General features: G+C 41.9%; 1 protein-coding gene across 9 annotated transcripts in view; it reads right to left on the bottom strand.

Moving 5' to 3' along the window:
- Positions 1-1,713: 1,713 nt before the first annotated feature.
- LOC120060082 (forkhead box protein P1-B-like) overlaps positions 1,714-22,315 on the bottom strand; it is a 236,240-nt gene continuing 215,638 nt past the window's right edge. For 7 of the 9 annotated variants that reach the window (XM_039009205.1, XM_039009147.1, XM_039009182.1 and 4 more), the window contains 7 exons: positions 14,487-14,697; positions 14,223-14,299; positions 13,409-13,510; positions 10,754-10,875; positions 9,796-9,865; positions 9,406-9,572; positions 1,714-6,277 (listed from right to left, as the gene is read on the bottom strand). In XM_039009205.1, the coding sequence (XP_038865133.1) occupies positions 6,139-6,277; positions 9,406-9,572; positions 9,796-9,865; positions 10,754-10,875; positions 13,409-13,510; positions 14,223-14,299; positions 14,487-14,697 (888 nt within the window). In that variant the 3' untranslated portion in view covers positions 1,714-6,138. The remainder of the gene's footprint in view (positions 6,278-9,405; positions 9,573-9,795; positions 9,866-10,753; positions 10,876-13,408; positions 13,511-14,222; positions 14,300-14,486; positions 14,698-22,315) is intronic. The other 2 variants (XM_039009198.1, XM_039009214.1) reach the window with 2 other exon arrangements.

The raw sequence follows: 22,315 nt of genomic DNA, 5'->3' as shown, positions 1-22,315 counted from the left end.
AGTTGTTTTTAACCATATCATATTCATACAATGATTGTTCACATTGTGTTACAATATAAATAATTGCTTCACTTGTTTTGATAGATGCTTGCTGATTGATGAATGGAGCCTTCTGTATCACATGCAGCATCACAACACAGCAAAGCCCATATCTCCATTCATTCTTTTGAAACAGTGAAACGAATGATTAGTGGTTTGATTTAATATGGTGTTTTCTTACCACCACAGATGCATGTTGATGGATGAGCACCACAACTTTGTTAGGCTAAAATTATTTTCTCTCACTCTCAGTTGTATATTTCAGCAGCATGCCACTCAACCGTGGATGTAATCAACGTAAGACCAGCATGTTATTTCATGCACACTAAATTATTGCTTTCTATTCATGCTAACTATACATATATTAACACACAATTGACGCTTTGAGTTTATAATGACAGTTGGGTTGTTTTGTGTTCTGTTTACATGCTGGTATGACATTAAAATAGCAGTTATTTTGTGCAAATGAAGTGTTTGAGAGCATGCATGGATGAATTGTACAGTTACTTGTTGACCCTGCATAGACTACCACTCTATTTTAGATCAGGTAACTTCCAGTCATAGAAAACCCACAACAACCTCGTAATCATCCAAGCTACAAGTCTCTTGAAAGCACACCACTAGAGATACAACAAGGAAATTCAGGACTTCAAACTCTAGAGAAAATATTACCTGCAAAAAGATTGGTCGTGATTTTATATTATTTTCCATTAAATCTAGTCTTTCAATGGCTTTAATTAATATTATTAACTGGGTGGTTCGAGCCCTGAATACTGATTGGCTGACAGCCGTGGTATATCAGACCGTATACCATGGGTATGACAAAGCATTTATTTTTACTGCTCTAATTATGTTGGTAACCAGTTTATAATAGCAATAAGGCACCTCGGGGGTTTGTGATATATGACCAATATACCACTGCTGAGGGCTGTGTCCAGGCACTCCGCTTTGCGTAATGCGTAGGAACAGCCCTTAGCCGTGGTATGTTGGCCATATACCACACCTCCATGGGCCTTATTGCTTAAATATACTTATGTATAGGAGCAATAAGCTAAGCGAGAAACAATTTATGTCGCCTAAAGCTTTTTAACGACTCAATGGAACTATTTGTAATTGCTTGTTTCACAAGATTAAAAGTGCTTAGACTTGATCTCTGTCTCCTGTTTTGTAGCCAACATGACCTGTGCTTCCGTCATAAAAAAGCAAGTCTTGGTCATCAGCATTCATTGCCATCAAGAAATCCATATCGCTAATATTTCTGGAATTTTAATGCAGTTACAATTTATAGCTTATCAAATGCTGTTACCTAAATTGCTCTTTTTAATCACAAGATAATTTAATGTTGAGGCTGAAATGATGATGGTCATCATCATAGACTTATAAGTCCTGCAGAAGATGACAAATAGGCCTGTATCTGTGCACTTAAAAAATTGAAAAATTACAATATCAGTGTATAGGTGGAATCGCTGTGAGGAGATTTTTGGAGTATAAAGTACCCACTTGCTATGGCAAGATAACATGACTCTCTATAAATAAATAAATTATCAAGTGGCCTTTTATCCTTTCTGCGTCCTGCGTTGGTACACACGGACAAAGCAACTATCATTTCAGTGCTTTTTGTATACAGATCCCTGCCATTTAAACCAAGTAAGAAAGGACTTCAGATAACAAACGTGAACAACCAGCATTTTATTGCATTTTTAGAAAGCTTAAGTCAGTTACTGAGACTGACTGTACAACAGAACTGTCTGCATCAGACCAGGAATGAGGAGATTACACACTGATGATGGAGGTGATGAGCAGAATCTTTAGTTAATCAACAGAAAACTACAGAGTACAGCTTCAACAGAAAACTAACTTAGCTGCTGCATTAAAGCACTGTGACAGCTGCTCTCCTGTACCCTCCTTCCTCTCTCCATCCCTCCTCCAGAAGCATGGGTTAAGAGGGTGATGGTACAACACAGTGGTGAATGACAGTGGGGTGGTCATGATTGATGGAACCGTGGTAAATTAGCATGGCTGCAAGTGTCTTGAGGGGGAATCTAATGCCACCTACACAGAGCACAGCAAAGTCATAAGGTTACTGATATTTCTTGTTTTACAATCAACATATATCAAGGATGAGTACAGAGTCCAATTCACATCCGACTTTTAGCCTTTAACCTTTGTGCTCCACTTAAGTCGGCTACCTGCTGTGCTTGATTTTTACTGATCATCAAAAAAGAAACATTTCCAAACAGTTGAGATATAGATATTTAGAGGCCAACTAAAAAGCGATATGTATTTCACCTAATGAGGATGTACTGAACATGATGATGACACATCTTTGATAATGTATGTATGGATGAATGGATTCCTCGGGGGGAAAAACAAAGCATTTAACAAATATTCTTTACATCTTGGCACTGCATATTTTTCTTCTTTTTCCTATTTGTTTCATATAAAATATCATTAGATTGATACACCCTTATATTATTACTGACCACTTAACCATTATTTTTCATCTCTGTGACCCTGGAATTAGTCATGCAAGATATCTCCGTCTTGTAGAGGAAATATACCTGTCTGCCCTTTCTCCGAGCAGTAATGTTTATAGCCACAGAAGGCAGTGGTTAGACCATCAAAAGGAAGTATCAAAAACAGCTTAACACAAGGAAGAAAACAATCTGTACAAAATCCTTAGGTCAATGATAACAGAGAAAAGTCTGTTTTCTATTTTACAGTTTAAAATCCAAAATCTGGGATAATCCCCAACCCTGCCCCGCCCATCTCACACAGATGTCTGCATGTATGACTTTTTAAGCAAGGATTACTAAGTAAAATACATTTGCAGCACAGTTTGCTGTTCCAATACATACAGCAGTTTTCATAGCTATTTTATAGTTCATACAAAGCCGTTGTGATAAAGCAAAAAGAATAACACAAATGCATTTTTGATCTTTGAAAGACACAAGGAAAGAAAATGACAAGAAAAAGACAAGGCTATACTGACATGTACATACACCCTACTGTTGGAAAGCCCATGACCAAACAAATGACAATAGATTGTGGAAAATGGGATCAAATAAAGCTGGGTGATTTCTTCATGAAAAAAGGCCTAAGGTTTGGATTGTGAGACCCTCAAGATAAACAAGGTCTAATTTTATATTCATATACTTTTTTTGGTCTTTTTTACAAAAAAATGATCTCTCTCCAGTTTTAGACTACACATGCAAGACATAGAACAAAGTACAACTGGGTGAAAGTTTTTTTTTCACTTTTCATTGAATTATTCCCTATAGGTTGGAACCGAGGTATGCGTACAGTTTTCGCAGGCTGTTATCTTCAGTAATGTCAAGCTACACATACTGAGAATGTTCAAATCTCCCCCCTTTACAATACCAAGCAAACCAGCAAAAGACTAGATTTGGATGAGCTCAAGTTGTTCTCACGATCCCAGTCCGGCTGTTACTAACCCATCCCACAGCTGCATGCTAATGGATATTAAATACATTTTCTGAAAACCACAGATTGCCCTTTTCATGTGTAATAGTAAATGCATGGTGGAATGTTCAAATAACTGCCATAAAGTACCCTGTACCCAGCTTATTAGTTGACAGGAGTGTTTTTTAATATAAAAAGTAATACGTTGACAGAAACTAAACACAATCATAAAGCCTTACCAATGTTAACAAAGAACAGTAGAATCCCACCAAGATAACAGGACTCACTCAAAAGTGGCATACAATCATTGGAAAGGATACAAATTCATAAAGAATAAAAAATAAAACAAAATATTTAATCATTGGGTGGTCCAGTTGAAGTATAGAATCCTTTTCACATTGTTCTCTACAAAGCTCTCCTGTCTACTGCTAAATCATTGTCATCCTCATTATGACCATAATCTCCTTTCATCCCCCTAGGTTGCACAGCAATCTGCTGCTGATAGACAGAGTGATGCCTTTTCCTCTCATTGGCCCAAAGAACATGTTCCCCTAATTTGGTCATGTCTGACTCTCTGCATCTCCCTTTCAGTTGTGGTCACTGCAAAGTCCTGCAGCTACTGCACTCAACAAGAGACTCCTTTGGCTTTAAAGCTAATGACAGTCAGACATCTTGAGGAGCGTCCTCTCTAATCAATGTGCAATTGGATTGACACAGCTGAGACTATACTCCATCTTTAGATCCTTTCACAGCCAATGGGAGAGAATGGAGGATATTTGGCCTTATCTGCTATTGCATGAAACAGAGAAAATAGTTTTTACTTTGTAGTTTATCTTTGGTAGTCACAGAACAAGATTTTAGAAACATCAACAACTAAAAACAAAAGTTACAAACAAAAAAGAATAATAATAAATAAAAAATGCAAAGTGGTTGGTTGCAGTCTTTAAAAAGTAATGTTTGTGAGTCTTTGTATGAGCCTGTTTCATATCATAAACCAAACCTACTGTAGGATCAAGCCCATTTGTATTCAGCCTCACAGCCTCACAGCCCCAGCATCAATCCCATCCACCCTATTGCAGGGTCTACATCACTACTCTGACTTAGTCATTGGGTTCTGCTGATGTTGACCCCAAACAGTACCCAGATCATCAGTTACCTTGTGGTGTGTGGGTTTCTGGGGGCGTAACATGCCTGCCAATACTGGAATGAAGCAATGATCAGGTTTTATTGCCAGTTTTGGGATTATCCCTAAATTAAGAACATGAATATTTCATCTGATGTGTGTAATTATTAATAATCACAAACAAATTTGAGAGCCAACTGGTCATGCATATGGTTAAAAAAAAAAATGTTGATATCTTCAAGCAAGGCCAAACAATCCTTCCATGACTGAAATTACAGTGTGGAAAACTATACATGTTTAATCTACAATGAGAGTTGTGTTCAGGAATCACAATTAGTTGGTCTAAAATATTATCTTTGTACTGCACACCTGACATTTGATTTTCTTTCTAAAACTGGGAGCTTGCGAATGATCAGAAATTTGGTTGCAGCTAACGCACTGCCCTGAAGGGCTGTTTTAAAATATAATTGAATGAGGATAAATCATAACCTGCATGATTTCTCTGTCATTCATTCCCATCTTAAAGAAAACTTCATTGATGCGTGGAGAGAGCCTTCATTACGAGTAGTGCATTGTGGATGGACTTGATGAGCTTGGGGGGATGCGATGAGGATGGACTTGATGAGCTTGGGGGGATGCGATGAGGATGGACTACATGTTAGAGGGGTGGCATTCTGAAGCATGTGGAATAAATGACAGAAAAATACTACATGGTATTTGACATTCTGCTTCATGTAAAAAAAGAGAGGAAACAACAAGAAAGGAAATGCTAAACATCCATCATTAAGTGCTGACCATACAGAATCTCCACAGCATGAGGTCTGATCAGTTACACAAATAAAATGCAACAACAGCAACGAACAATGGAAAATACATAGTTTATATTTTAAACCCCTCACCCTCAAAACACACCAAAAAACATCCCTCCCAACCTAGATGGAAGCAAACCAATGAAATTGTGAAGGCAGTGACCATGAACAAAATCTACACACACACACACACACACACACACACACACACACACACAGCGTAAATTAAACGTCATTCAATATCTCTTGAGTTTATAGGCATGTGTGTGTGTGTTTGTGTGTGTGAGAGAGAGAGAACCCCTCTGCAGTCCATGCTCAGTGTGGTTGAGTGGGCTGCATGCAATCCATACTGGCTGCACAGTGCAGGTCCAAGTTCATACTGGCTGCACAGTGCAAGTCCAAGTCCATCCTGGATTTGAAGCCAGCACGCTGACCAAGAAGTCGTCCCCAGTACCAAACATGTCCATCCAACGCATGTAGAGTAGAAATGACTTTTTTTCTTATTTTCGTTCCCTTAAACCAAAAAGTAGATATAAATCAAAAATACTCCCAAGTGGGACGTATTCTCTTTCTTGTGTTTTCACTATGTATTTAATGGCACTAAAAGTCAATTGGAAACATTTGATAGCTGTCATCAGAGGACTGAGACTGCAGTCTTGTATCTGTGTTATCTGTGATGTTGTGGCGTCTCACAGATGACTAAGGTTAGTTCTGCCTCTGGGTGGGGCCCCTGGGGGCCCGACCTTACAGCATGTCATCGTGGCCCTGGTCGTCATCGTAATCTCTGTGGTGATCGAAATCTGGACTGTGGTTGGCCATCGTCACCAGAGAGAGGGGGCCTTCGTGGTCTTCCGGGTCCAGCGGTTCCTCTTTAATGTGATGCCTGCATGGAAACAGAACACAAACAGACAGCGGATGTTCCAGTTAGTTTATCTTTAGTTGGTTAATCCCTTGTTGAACCTTTCATTCCCTCCTCAAAAGAAAATCACAGACATGTATTGATTCAGATTTAAAAGAGAAAGGAGGAACAAAAACAAACGAGTGGCTTGAATGAATCTCTGAGATGGGCCACTCTTGGCTGGTGTTGATGATAACTTCACCTTCTTTTAAGGTATTCCAATCCCGGGAAACCTGCAGGCTTTATTTTCATAGCAGCCGACAACAGGGTATTCACTTAGAACTGATAAATGAGGAAGATTAACAATGTGCAACGGGGAGAGAAGAGAATGGACTCTGCGGAGGGAGAGACTGGGCTGTTGTCAGCTTCCTGGTGGCGGTAGATCAGTGACAGCGAGCACTGTGTGTTCCTCTTCCTACTCGTTAACATGCACAACCTGCGAGGCGGGTCTCCAGAGGACGACCCCGAGCCGGCTTCTATCATTAATCAACTTCAAGCAAACACAGCGACTAGACACCGCTATACATGCTTTAAACTCCAAAATTAATGCATATTTTCACCAAGTGTCAATAATGGAAGAAAAGCGCTGGCAGGAAGGCGCGAGAGCAGAGCAGAAAGGCGAGCTCAACACAACACTGTGATAAGAAAGAGAGCCCTTATGAGAATAATAACGCTGTCAGTTGTAAACAAGGCAAAACATGAACCCAGCCCACTGCCGGGGCAAAGGGGGCTCTACAAGATCTGCCAAATTTCTCATTACAGAAACACCGCAGGAATAAAGCGCACGGAAAGGAGGCCCGACTAGTGCAGAGAGGAGGGAAAAAATTAAAACATTATGAGAAGCTGCAGGATATTTCCCATTCTAACCTGTAGTGCCAACCCCGTGCTGTACGGTGTCAGTAGGAGATGCTGAGCCCATTTTGAACAGCGACCAGGGACAAGCATGTTCTCTGTCCCCCCAGACTCATCTGATTTATTTACGCACAAATGTCTTATGTAATATGCAATCATTTTGATGGAGACATTTCTATGCTAATGAGCTGACACGTTTAGTGTAGGTGTGATTATAAAACAGGGGAAAAAGTAAAGTTAGCTTTTCTATTGGTTTCAGATCAAAGTAACTTCACAAGTCACATCGCCTCAGGTCTCAATCCCTGGCTGCAGGGCAAACATGAAATTGTTATTATTATGCTATTGAACTGCATGCTGACTCCACACTCTGCTAATTAGCTGGCTAGGTCTGGATACCTGATTATAGTCAGCCTGTAAAATAGAAAAGCCCTGGTTTCCTCTCTGTAGTAAAAGTCTAACTCTGTCTAACACCATGCAGGGCTTTGAGCTAGGCAGCTGGTAAACACATGTAAGGCCTGGGCCACTCCATAGCCAGTCGTTGTCTGTACGCCAGGTGAAGACCTGTGAGACGTTGCGTCTATGAGCTAGGTTTGGTTTGTGTGGGATGAGGATTTAGTGATTCTGTAGCTTGTGTGAGGTGCGTCTCTTGGAGAATGGAGAGGAGAGAGGGAGCTGGCTTTAGAGCAATAGAGGAGCAAGTAAACCTGAACTTTGTTTGAAGGCGTGCTGCTTCATAGAAGATAGAAGAAATGGTGCTTTGCACGAATGCACTGAAGTATTACGCTCTGATGCATTTTGTTCTTATATAAAGCTTATCCACATAGTCATTGCGAAAATAGCTCAGTATATGGGTTTTATCAGCCTCAAGAGAGGGAGAGAGATGAGGCAGCCTTTGGGCCAGCACACCCATCCTGTCTCTGCCTTTCCTGTTCCAGAGCGATGCCCAAAGCTATGTTCACAGTGATTAGGGATGGCACTTTCCTCCATTTCGCCACAAGCTCATTACTGCACCTTTTTGTTTTCAGGCACAATTTCCCTCTAGCTGAGATATTTCACAGGGCCATCCCTAAATCTAGCAGAGCTGCACATCGGTGGTCTGCCCCACATCTGGAAATGAAGCTGCCTGCCCCATATTATTTTAGGCTTCAAACAACATAGCAGACAGTGCTATACAACAAGTGAATAGGGAACTGCGGTTTCCAGGCAGACCACAGTTTTCCTACATGGGAACCTTGGAATATTTCTTCTAGACTAATTATGATTTTTTGTTGTTTTTCTTTCGACGGCTGAGAGGGTTTGAATGTGTTCTAACTCATGTTTCAGTGTGGAGGAGACAACAGCTCTTTCACTTTGTGTTCTGGCATTTTGTAAATATTTTTTTGAAATTGGAGGGGTGATTATGGCGGGACTCAGCCGACAGTAGGACCAATTTTTTAACCGTAATAAAGGAGAGTTATAAACTTTGTGTTGAAATAACAAGAGTGCTCCAGTCTTTTCTTCCCGGCCTTGCCTGGCTTTGGAACCTTCTAGAAGGTGGAGTTTCCTTTTTCAGGGAAGGCTGCAGCCACAGTCACGGTTCTGGCCTTTCATTCAACCGCTCCAATGTCATGCTTATTTTATTTAGCATTGTTTCATGTTCCTTAAATATGTTATTTACACGTAACATCCAATTTTAAGGCATTTTTGGTGATATTAAAATGCTAGATCAAAAAATTTGTTTGGGCATCCCGAGTGGCGCAGCGGTCTAAGGTACTGTATTGCAGTACTAGAGGCGTCACTACAGACCCGGGTTTAATCCCGGGCTGTATCACAACCAGCCGTGATCGGGAGTCCCATAGGAAGGCGAGGGTTTGGCCGAGGGGGTTTTACTTGGCTCATCGCGCTCTAGCGTCTCCTTGTGGCGAGCCGGTTGCCTGCAGGCTGACCCCAGTCGTCAGTTGAACTGTGTTTCCTCAGACACATTGGTGCGGCTGGCTTCCGGGTTAAGCGGGCGGGTGTTAAGAAGCATGGTTTGATGGGTCATGTTTCGGAGGACGCATGACTCGACCTTCGCCTCCCGAGCGTGTTGGGGAGTTGCAGCGATGAGACAAGATTGAAATTGGGGAGTAAAAGGGGGTAACAGTTTTTTAAATAATTAAAATAATGTTTGATCAAATCCATTCTGTTTGGGATCTATTTGAATCAGTGGAGACCAGCTGAAAATCTTTCCTTTCCTTCAGTCTTAAACAGATACTGTAAATAGAAAGTAAGGAGCCACTCACATAGCTGGCAAGGGAGACCGTCCTGGGCTGCTGTCACTGCCGTTGCTGTTTCCATGGTCCATCGCTCCAATCATCTCCTCTCGGATGGCATTCGCCAGCGAGTTGAGGGTAGGACTTCCAATGGAAGCAGTAGTGTATAGAGGTATATTGTTTTCTGCCATTGAAGCCTGAAAAGCATGCACAGTGTTAAAACAGTGAAACGGAAGAGAACTGTCAGCACATTTCAGCTTCCCTCCATCCCACCAGCACTACATCCAAAAACAAGGAAGAGTGACCAGGAGTCGGAGGTGGAGACAGTGTTATGTTTACTATTTCCTGCCTTTCTTTCCCCTCACAGTAAAAGGGTACAAGGTAAATAGAGCTTGATACTGAGACAGTATTCATATTTACCTGGAAGGCTGCAGAGAGAGCCGGACCATAGCCCAAGCTGGTCTGGATGTTCTTCACTAAGGCTGGACTTCTGCAGACAACAACTTTAGTTTAGAAAATGCTCGTATTTCATTTAATAAAATAATGGGAATTTTATCACACAATGAAAACACACTGACTCATTTAAATTAATTGTTTTCATTGTAAGGAAGACAAGACAAGTTGATGGAAGCAGTTTTTGTAAAAGCATGATGTAAAAAGGAAGAGCTAAACACAGCGGCATGATGGGAACACAGAGGCAGAGCATGCAGGTAGTGAGGGGGGGGGGCTGGGGATCAGGAGGCGGGGTGGGCCAGGCAGACGTTCTTACTGTACTAGCAGCTCATCAAAGTTCTCATCAGCTGTGTATTTCTGAGGCCGGCCTCGCTGTATATGGCGGCCGCATTTAAACTCCTCATCATCAACAGTCCAAAAGGACCCAAACTCGTCCTCTACTCTCACAAAGCACTTATGCTGGGAAAGGTTGGTGCGGATGGTACCCTGGGTGGGAGACAAGCAGCAGGGCAGCCAGATGCAGATGCAGTGACCACAACACAACAGCACAGAGGACAGACAGACAGATAGACACAGGGACAGACCGATAGACACAGGAACAGACAGACAGATAGACACAGGGACAGACAGACAGACACAGGGACAGACAGACAGACACAGGGACAGACAGACAGACACAGGGACAGACAGAGGGACAAGGGAGGAAAGGGTAAGGATCAAAATGAAAATGAAAACAAGTACAAGCCAATGTGGGTGATGATGCGACACCAGGGGCAGAGTACTGAAAGCATGGGGGATGCTGCACACCAAAGCAAGCAGGGACTTTGGGGGGGATCGTGGCACACAGACAATGAGATGGAGCAGCCTCTTCCCATAGATCCACAACCAGCCAGACACGAGAGTCGGCCAGAGATGGCAGACCTACCCAGTGATCTTTTGTGGCCTTCTCTTTTGGAACTCTAGTTCATCCACTGTCCACACAGCCCCTTTAACGTTTTCTACTCGCACAAAACATTTGTGAAGACTAAGATTATGCCGGACTGCATTCTGCAGTTGGTTTAAAAAAAGAAGGGAGAGAAAAATTCTATCAACACACGAAAATGTCTAATCATTAACATTTCATTTCAGAGAAGAAACATTTAGACAGGCACATACATGATAGAACCTGGACATCATTGTAAATTTTTTCAAGTATCAGTGATCTATCGGCAGTAAAGTTTCAAACAAGAAAAACATTGTGGAAATATTTTCCAGTTACTATGGCAATACAGTTTCATTTCAACAACATCCTTTGAAGATATCATTCACAGAGCCTTAAATTATGATGAGCCATTTGAGAAGAGCCACCAAGACCTTGATAACAAAAAACCAGACTGAACAAAGACCATAATCAAATAAACCAGTCTGTTAGGCTTGTTAGTTTCAGTTATGACTTTACCTACAATTGAACAATAAGGAAGAAGACACATTTCCAAAAGCTTTAGCTGTTGGCTTACATTATAAGCTTTTTCATGAGACAATTTGTAGAGTATGCAGGTTACCTTTTTTAAATTAACCAATCACTGACACATGAGATTAGAACTCTGCCCCTTGTCATCTGAGTACCTTATTGAGTGTTTGTGTGAGGACTAGTGTATACAGTAGGTGTGTGTGTGTGTGTGTGTGTGTGTGTGTGTGTGTGTGTGTGTGTGTGTGTGTGTGTGTGTACGCCAATATGCAGGAGTGTGTCACAGTGTAGGATTTTTGTTTATAACTCAAATGTGCCCCTATGGTCGGGCTGTCAGCGGCAGGGGAAACAGGCAGTTAGAGAGCTGAGGGAGGACAGTGAGCCGTGGAGAGGGGCTAGGGGTTCTCACTCACAGCTGCACTGTGGATACGCTACACTACAGGCCCTCCCTGTCTTATGAGGGTAGCCTTCAATGCTTCATCACTCTCTTTTCTCTTACTCCTTCTCTCCTCCTTTTTGTCTGCCCTCTCTTTTTCTCTGGGGTTTGTCTGCCTGTGTGTGGCCCAGTGGAAAAGAAATAAGGTGTTCTCAGTTTTAATTCTGTGGGAGGGTCTCGGCCAGGAGTCCCTGGCAGCACATTGGTGTGTTAAACCGATGCCACCCACCACCAAAAACATCTCCAAATATTAGCTGGGGATTTTTTACAAGAATGCACGTTTTCCCTCATAATTTTTCTGCAAGGCAGCGGACAGTGTTTGTGTTAGGAGTGGCTCTATTTAGATAGAATAAATGTGGCAAGGTTATGAATTGGGTAATGGCTCATTCATTGCATTTAAACTTGATATATTTCACTATCATTTACACTGAACAAAAATATAAAGACAACATGTAAATTGTTGGTCCCATGTTTCATGAGCTGAAATAAAAGAATCCCTTAAACTTTCCATATGCTCAAAAAGCTTATTTTACATTTACATTTACGTCATTTAGCAGACGCTCTTATCCAGAGCGACTTACAAATTGGAAAGTTCATACATATTCATCCTGGTCCCCCCGTGGGAATTGAACCCTGGTCCCCCCGTGGGAATTGAACCCACAACCCTGGCGTTGCAAGCGCCATGCTCTACCAACTGAGCTTATTTCTTATTTCAACTTTCAACTTATTTCTCTCAATGTTTGTTTATATCCGTTAGTGAGCATTTCTCCTTTGCCAAGATAATCCATCTACCTGACAGGTGTGGCATATCAAGAAGCTGATTGTGCGTGCTGGGGTCAATAAAAGGCCACTATAAAATGTGCAGTTTTGTCGCAAAACACAATGCAACAGATGTATCAAGTTTTAAGGGAGCGTGCAATTGGCATGCTGACTGCAGGAGGTTCCACCAGAGCTGTTTCCAGATCATTTAATGTTAATTTCTCTACCATATACTGCCCCCAACGTCATTTTAGAGAATTAGGCAGTACGTCCAACCGGCCTCACAACTGCAGACCACGTGCAACCACGCAGCCCAGAACCTCCACATCCGGCTTCTTCACCTTTGGGATCGTCTGGGGGGTATGGGGGGCGGGGATACTGAGGAGTATTTCTGTCTGTAATAAATCCATTTTGTGGGGAAAAACTCATTCTGATTGGCTGGGCCTGGCTCCCCAGTAGGTGGGCCTGCCTCCCAAGTCGGTGGGCCTATGCCCTCCCAGGACCTGTTGCAGCCCTGCCCAGTCATGTGAAATCCATAGATTAGGGCCTAATTTATTTATTTCAATTGACTGATTTCTTTAGATTAACTGTAACTCAGTAAAATCTTTGAAATTGTTGCATCTTGCATTTATATTTTTGTTCTGTGTACATAAAACAAGATAGTTTATGCATTGTAAATGTCCACAGAACGACATTATACAGACACAGGTCCTTTAGCTCTTAGATGGCTAACATTTGTTTCTGTTTGCTTCAAGAAAAGAAAAACAGCAAAACATTGCTTTGTGTTGTGAATATTGATTTCCTTATACGAACTGTAACTCAGTAAAATATTTGAAATTGTTGCTATATGCATTTATATTTTTGTTCAGTATAATTCCACAAGATCAACACAACAATCCCTGCACTTTATATTAGTCTAAGGTGAAGACTGATTTTACCTTCCATGTTGCGGCGTTGCGCCTGAAATATGCAAACATTCGTGTGAACCAGTTGTAAATTTCATTTAGTGTTAGCTGCTTTTCCGGTGATTCAAGGATACCCTGGAAAAGACCAAGAGACAGAAACAACATTTAACATTTTGTTCCCTCTGAAAAACAAATATTATTCACAAGTGGCATGCAGGTTGTGTGTGCTCTCCTGAAAGAACACAGACAGCATGGTCTGTCTGTGTGATTTTGTGCACGATCTGTACCCTCTTGCTTTGTTTATGGAACACTGTCTGGTTCCCATTCAAATTTTGCAATTTGAATATATTTCTTTTGGCAGTGTAAATGGAGGGAAGCGAAAACATTTCTCAGGCAGATTACAGGCCAGCAATTATGCCAGGCTCAGATTAATTCCTGAGATCACAGATTACTGCGAGCCGGCCGATAATTGACTGGCCAACTTAGAACAGGTTCATCCCTACTGTTGTGTGAAATGAATTTCATAATCACATCCACTGTAATGCTTAATCAAAAGTAATTGTTATATATGGCTGTCCCGGGCGCATTCTTCCACTCATTCTTCCACTCATTTGCAGATGGTTAATCTTCCACTGCACGTCTAAATTGTATTTGAAATTTAACAAGGAGGCATAGAGAAAAAATAAGCAGTTTGTGTCTTGGCTGAATATTTATCTGCTGCGTGCCCTGTTAACGACAGAAGCCACTGAAGCAGATTAAAGGCCCTATTCCTTTAAGTGACAAATGAAATGCATTACAAGTTACCAGCCCAGAGCAGATCGGAGCCAGCCGAGCAGAGGATCCTTACCTGGCGTATTAACGAGGCATACGTGAAGGGAGGTCTGACTTCAGCATTCATGTAGAACTCTTTGTTCTGGACAATATCTGTACAAGGGTAGCAACCACAACATACAGACGGACATAGACAAAAGCCATAGTCAGTAGCTATTATAGACACAACATTTCCATTTGCAGTCTGATAGATTTGAAATTGGATGTGTGTGTTTGTGCGTGTGTGTATGTGTGTGTGTGTGTGGGGGGGGGGGGGGGGAAAGCTATATGGGTCCAGTACCTGGGGAGATTGGCATGTTGTACTTATCAGAGTAACGTCGGCGCATGGGGCCCACACTGTGGTGGAGGCTGTTGGGGGTGATGACGGAGTGGGCCTGGGACAGGGGCGTCAGGGGGGCCGTGGGGGTGGTGGGGGTCTGGGGCAGGCTCAGGGGGGGTGAGGCCTCAGGGGGGGCTGTCTTGGACAGGGTGACGCTGGACACCAGGTTGAGCTGGGAGAGAGAGTAAACAAAACACAACACAGACAGACAGGAGCTTGTTAATTATCCAGTGTCTCAAGACGTCTCATTGGCTAGGCTGATCACAGCTTTAATTATGGGCCACCCTGAGGATGATCCGTGAACGTTCACTAAACGTCCTGTTCATTCTCTCTCCACCTCCTTCTCCATCCGTCACTTCTTTCACCTCCTCCTCATGGATCTCTCTCCTCTCCTCCTCCTTCCCTAACGGCTCAGCTTCCTGCTCTCTGTTTTCCTCCCTTTGTTTGATCTGCTGGCAGATCACACCCACACACTTCAACCAACCCCCTCCCCTCCCCGGGGATGGGCGACTGGCAAGGGTGAGGGGAGATGGGCGGCACTAACAGCCCTGACAAATGACAGTGAGATTCTCACCTCCCGCTGAGCAACCACTAATAAGCCACGTAGAGGAAGCAGACAATCTGGGCTAATTACAAGCTGAAATTGTATTGTAAGGACTCTAATTAGGAGATGCTTATGGAGGTGATGTGATGATTAAATGCTGTATCTAAATGACCCCATCATCAGGGCTACACTGGCTGGCGCAAGATGGCTCCGGAATATTTTGTAGAAGGGGGAGAGAGAGGGTTTGCTGTTCTTTCGAGGGGTGGGGTGTGAAAAGGGAGTGGGGAGAGATATTAGTAATAATGGCTACAAGGTAAACTAATTAAGCCAAGTGCTCCAAAGGTATACCATGGCTTCCAGCAGATGTGGCTGCTTCCAAAACACTGCCTCCACAGTGGAGCAGCAGTCAAGTGGAAAATTCAAGCCTGACCCTTTGCTCCAGTTATTAATTTGCAAGAATACTAATGACACATATACATATTCCCACAAAATTGTTCTAATTGCTAATTTGCCCGAAGGAGGCCAGTTTCCAAATTAAACACCACTTCAGTCTGCGAGGAAAGAGGGGAGGAAAAAACAGAGAGAGAGTGGGAAGGAGGCGTCACCTCTTTGACAATCATTTGCAGACTTTGCTAACAAATTAATGAAATGTCGAAGCTGTCAATTGCTTTGGAGGTATCAGATGTCAAATTTTTGCTGATAATGGTTGTGGGTGACAGTGGAGATGCAAGGAAGGCGGGGGGCTTGAAGGTGAAAGTGAACAGACAGTGTTTAACATCTCACCTCCATCACATGGAGCCTACATGGACACCCAATTACCACAACCCTATTAGCAGTCATTACCATTGAGATGGCCCCATATGATAGACAAGTATATAATAAAGACATCTGGGGATAGCTGCATGGCTGGCACCACTGCTTAATTCATCATTGACATGGCATTGACTTAACCAGGTTACGGCTAGTGTGATTTTTTTAAATGAAATGTATTTTTTGTATTTGTATTCATTTGCATTTCACTTGCTAAAACAAAGGAATTGTGTCTGTTTTTTCTGCATCAATAGAGATAAGTATGCATTTAATTTAATGTTAATTTACAATTCTGAGGCCGAAATATGCCTTTTGGCAGAGTTCTACACAAATACATGTAGGATTTTAATTTGATCACCCTGTTATAGGATAATTTTCCTGCAATGCAGGGAATGTAAAACTTGTAGTGTATTTAAAAAAGCCTCAGAAGTATGTCATTTCCACTTTCAATTTTCAGACTTGATCAACCCCTGAAAAAATGTCCATTAACACATAAATGTATACTGTAAATTCACTACTGTACAAGTGTGTTATTCTAAATCAAGACCCAAATAAATCACACTTGGGTTTATTGTTTTCTGACACAATACTATCAATAGACTGGGCGTCTGACTTATTTTCCTGTTGACTAGCAGTCTTTGTTTCATGTTTCATCCATATTCCCCAGCCATAAACAGTGAGTGGCCCTCAACAATAGGCCAGACAGCCTGGTAATAGCATGGCCTTTGTTTCCCTCACCATTTGGGCTCACTCCAGTGCAGAGACAAAATGAGACTTCACACAGAAATTAATTAAATGGTAATGGGTGATCTAATTATACTGGCTTTGATTCGCCAAGCTGCTAAAGAAAAAATAAACAAAAATTCCCTCCTTAATTTTAATTATGTACTGCGAAAAGGTCAGATTTCTGACAAGAATGCTTAGTGACACAAACTACAGACACACAATCCCACAACCACACAATGACAACCACAAACGCATACGCATCGCGCACACAAAACACGCACACACACACTGTTTATGCGCTGCATTCTATCTTGAAATTTTTCCCAATCAAGCTCAAAGGAATAAACGTAATCCTATTCAGTTGACACTGTGTATGTACAGTATATGCTTGCTGTGTATTTAATTAAGGCTAACTGTTAATTAGACCATTTATGTAGGAGAGTGTACTGTATGACGTGTGCTGTAGATACACTACATGATGAAAAGTATGTGGACACCTGCTCGTCGGACATCTCATTCCAAAATCATGGGCATTAATATGGAGTTGGTCCCCCCTTTGCTGCTATAACAGCCTCCACTTTTCTGGAAAGGCTTTCCACTAGATGATGGAACATTGCTGCAGGGACTAGCCTCCATTCAGCCACAAGAGCATTAGTGAGGTCGGGCACTGATGTTGGTCGAATAGGCCTGGCTTGCACAGAATTGTCTAGAACGTCAATGTATGCTGTAGCATTAAGATTTCCCTTCACTGCAACTAAGGGGTCTTTGCCCAAACCATGAAAAACAGCCCCAGGCCATTATTCCTTCTCCACCAAACTTTACAGTTGGCATTATGCATTTGGGCAAGTAGTGTTCTCCTGGCATCTGCCAAACCCAGATTTGTCCGTCGGACTGACAGATGGTGAAGCGTGATTCATCACTCCAGAGCATACGTTTCCACTGCTCCAGAGTCCAATGGCGGCGAGCTTTACACCACTCCAGCTGACACTTCGCATTGCGCATGGTGATCTTAGGCTTGTGTGAGGCTGCTCGGCCATGGAAACCCATTTCATGAAGCTCCTGACGAACAGTTATTGTGCTGACATTGCTTCCAGAGGCAGTTTGGAACTAGGCAGTGAGAATTGCAACCAGGGACAGACAATTTCTATGCTTCAGCACTTGGTCCCGTTCTGTGAGCTTGTGTGGCCTACCACTTCGTGGCTGAGCCGTTGTTGCTCCGAGACATTTCCACTTCACAACAACAGCACTTACAGCAGCTCTAACAGGGCACAAATTTGACGAACTGACTTGTTGGAAAGGTGGCATCCTATGACGGTGCCACATTGAAAGTCACTGAGCTCTTCAGTATGGCCATTCTACTGCATGGCTGTGTGCTTGAGATTATATACCTGTCAGCAACGGGTCTGGCTGAAATAGCCAACTCCACTAATTTGAAAGGGTCTCCACATACTTTTGTACATATAGTGTATGTGCTCCTTATTAATCAATGGAAACTGGTATTGTTTCTAAGATCCACAATTCCCATTATTTTTGCTGATGATACCAACTTAATTTTATCACACAAGAATTTCGATTCACTAATCAATGAAGCCAACCCAGGCATGGCCAAGTTTTCTAAATGGTTCCAGATAAAACTAAATCTTAAAATGGAAAAAAATGCAACATTTGTCCAAAAAAAGTGCCAGAATCTCAATTAGTGCGAATGAAATGGCCCCGTGTTTCATTCGCTAGATTCCTAGGTGTGAAAAGTTGTCCTGTAAAGATCACATTCACTTTGTCTGCAGCAAAGTGGTGAAGTCTGTTGCTATCATCAGAAAGATTAGTGGTTTGGTTCATCGGGTTCGCTTCCTAACGCTATACTACAGCCTAATTTACCCATATCTCATTTAATGCAATAATGTCTGGGCCAGTACATATGCTTCCTACCTACACAAGTTACTCATCACACAGAAGAAATGTGCACCTCCTCTAACTACTTGGCTCACTCTGCCCCTCTGTTTAAGAGACTCAATATATTTTGTCTATCCACAACATTAATATATTTATACACCTTCATCTACAAATACCTCCCAGACAGCCTACCTAGGGTTGGGCGGTATCCAGATTACATGGTATTACCGGTATTGCACACAAGGGGTGCTATTAGTAGTGGATTTCATACAAGTTTAACTTGATCACCTCACTTAAGTTGCGCTGCAAGAGTGACTCACCTCACATTTTGCTCTTTGTGCTTCTTTGTAAACAAACACCCGTGACTGGCTCAAACCGCTGTTTTGGGAAACTAGTCCCAGTAAGCTTCATAATAAAAAAGTTATATAATGAAAATATATCTAATGGGCAAAATAATGAACGCGATCTGCTTTATCTATTACTTAGCGCACAAGTTGACTGCAGGTATTTAATATATCGACAGCAGTACTAATATTCAAAGCCCAAAAAACGTCAGTTAGCAGAATGTTAACACGTAACATAAACTCACCCCATTCCGTACAAATGTGCGCAACCGCGACATTCAAACGAGGCGACAAAGACAACTAATGGGACTGTGGCGACTGTGTTGACTTCAAAATCTGGGGTGTGAACTACGTTTCTATTCAAGTGTTGATCGACATGGTAATGGCTCTATAGTATTGGAAAAAAGTAGAAAAAAACGTATCCTCCGCTACATCGTGACGTGTCATGCCGTAACGTACAGCACGCATAAAGCAACTATTTCTGTCTTATAATCTCTCTCCACCAGGTGTAGCACTTCTCTCATCGTTTAAAAACAAGAAATGGACAGTGACGGGGGTAAGGGGGGATACCTAGGCATTTTTTGCGTCATCACTGTAAGCGATCATGATTCTCAAAGCCGCTGTTTACTTCTGAAGATCACTTTAGCACCGCCCTAAAAACCCGATTCAAATTCGACAGAAACCTTCAAATAGGTATGTAATGACACATTATATAAACTCTTTATCGTGTTTTATTTACATTTTAGAGGTGATAAGGTGGACAGATCGAGTGAAAAAATGTAGTTTTCCCACACATCTCCTCTCCTTCTCACTATCACGCATTAGTTTCGCTTCCCCACCCGCCATTTTTAAAAAGTCCCAAAGGAGCTCATTGCCTTCTTGAATTATGCAGAAACGGGCAGCGTGAAGGTCTCGGCATGAATTCTGTTGGAAAGGGGAGAAATTGTGCTTTACAATGGTATTGAAATTACAGTTGATCTGGAAGTATTACGTTTTTGGGGCGCTAAAATAAGGTCAATTGTATGGACCAAGGCGATGTACAAAAGTGAGTGAGTTTACGTTAACGTTACTAAGGAATCGTCATAGAAAATGCTAACTATATGCTAACGAGCGCATTGCGAACATTTTGTACAGTTTCTGACCTAAACTATACAAGTATACAAGTAAATAGCTAGCTAGCTACTAATTTAGCAAACCAAATGCACAACTGCAGAGCATTTAGCATATTTTAGCCAGTTAACTTAATAGTCATAAGATATCTAGCTGGCAAACATTTAGTTGTGAATTCCATACTGTAATTAGTTCACCTGGCACATGCTGCATGACAGTGAGTTACTCACAAGGCTCTGGTCGCTGTGTGCTTGTAAACAAACACCATGTGACACGTGACTGGGGACTACTGTAAAGTACATATTCATTTGACAGATGAAATGAAGAAAGCAACCTATTGCACAAGTTGACTGCAGGTATTTACTTAAAAAGTACCTAAAATATTAACAATTATTTAAAAAATACATCCAAGAAAAAGTTAACGGTATTGACAGTATTGAAAAACCATCCTGTGGCTTTTCCAAATACCCCAGTATAATGTATACCGCCCAAGCCAAAATCTACCTAAACCTTTCAATGGATTCTTCCAGGTTAATTCCCAAACCCATGCATACAACACAAGACACAGCGATAACCTTCACTCTCCCCACTGCAACACCTCACATAGTCAATTCTCTAGCAGATACAGATGTTCCATACTCTGGAATTCCTATCTTCACATTGTCAAAACATCATCATCCCTCAATAACTTAAAGCATATACTAGAGGTCAGCCTGAAGAACCAAACTACCCAGCAGTCTCCTCCATGTAGCCTAACTCTCACACACACACACACACACATATTCAAATTTTTTTTTTATCATGTACATTTATAATTAGTATGCTCTGTTGAACTGATGGAACACACTTTTTTGTACTTATATTGTACAGTTGAAGTCGGAAGTTTACATACACCTTAGCCAAATACATTTTAACTCAGTTTTTCACAATTCCTGACATTTAATCAGAGTAAAAATTCCCTGTCTTAGGTCAGTTAGGATCACCACTTTATTTTAAGAATGTGAAATGTCAGAATAATAGTAGAGAGAATGATTTATTTCAACTTTTATTTCTTTCATCACATTCCCAGTGGGTCAGAAGTTTACAAACACTCAATTAGTATTTGGTAGCATTGCCTTTAAATTGTTTAACTTGGGTCAAACGTTTCGGGTAGCCTTCCACAAGCTTCCCACAATAAGTTGGGTGAATTTTGGCCCATTCCTTCTGACAGAGCTGGTGTAACTGAGTCAGGTTTGTAGGCCTCCTTGCTTGCACACGCTTTTTCAGTTCTGCCCACACATTTTCTATGGGATTGAGGTCAGGGCTTTGTGATGGCCACTCCACTACCTTGACTTTGTTGTCCTTAAGCCATTTTGTCACAACTTTGGAAGTATGCTTGGGGTCATTGTCCATTTGGAAGACCCATTTGCGACCAAGCTTTAACTTCCTGACTGATGTCTTGAGATAATGCTTCATTATATCCACATAATTTTCCTACCTCATGATGCCATCTATTTTGTGAAGTGCACCAGTCCCTCCTGCAGCAATGCACCCCCACAACATGATGCTGCCACCCCCGTGCTTCACGGTTGGGATGGTGTTCTTCGGCTTGCAAGCCTCCCCCTTTTTCCTCCAAACATAACGATGGTCATTATGGCCAAACAGTTCTATTTTTGTTACATCAGACCAGAGGACATTTCTCCAAAAAGTACGATCTTTGTCCCCGTGTGCAGATGCAAACAGTAGTCTGGCTTTTTTATGGTGGTTTTGGAGCAGTGGCTTCTTCCTTCCTTTCAGGTTATGTCGATATAGGACTCGTTTTACTGTGGATAGAGATACTTTTGCACCGGTTTCCTCCAGCATCTTCACAAGGTCCTTTGCTGTTGTACTGGGATTGATTTGTACTTTGCGCACCATAGTGCGTTCATCTCTAGGAAACAGAACGTGTCTCCTTCCTGAGCGGTATGACGGCTGCATGGTGTTTATACTTGCGAACTATTGTTTGTACATATGGAAGTGGTACCTTCAGGTGTTTGGAAATTGCTCCCAAGGATGAACCAGACTTGTGGAGGTCTACAATTTTTTTCTGAGGTCTTGGATGATTTCTTCTGATTTTCCCATGATGTCAAGCAAAGAGGCACTGAGTTTGAAGGTAGGCCTTGAAATACATCCACAGGTACACCTCCAATTGACTCAAATGATGTCAATTAGCCTATCAGAAGCTTCTAAAGCCATGACATCATTTTCGGGAAGTTTCCAAGCTGTTTAAAGGCACAGTCAACTTAGTGTATATAAACTTCTGACCCACTGGAATTGTGATGCAGTGAATTATAAGTGAAATAATCTGTCTGTAAACAATTGTTGGAAAAATGACTTGTGCCATGCAC

Source organism: Salvelinus namaycush, chromosome 2 (genome assembly GCF_016432855.1).
Source record: "Salvelinus namaycush isolate Seneca chromosome 2, SaNama_1.0, whole genome shotgun sequence".
Classification (NCBI taxonomy): domain Eukaryota; kingdom Metazoa; phylum Chordata; class Actinopteri; order Salmoniformes; family Salmonidae; genus Salvelinus; species Salvelinus namaycush.
Note: the sequence above shows the minus strand (reverse complement) of the source record. Positions and strands in the feature narration are given on the sequence as shown.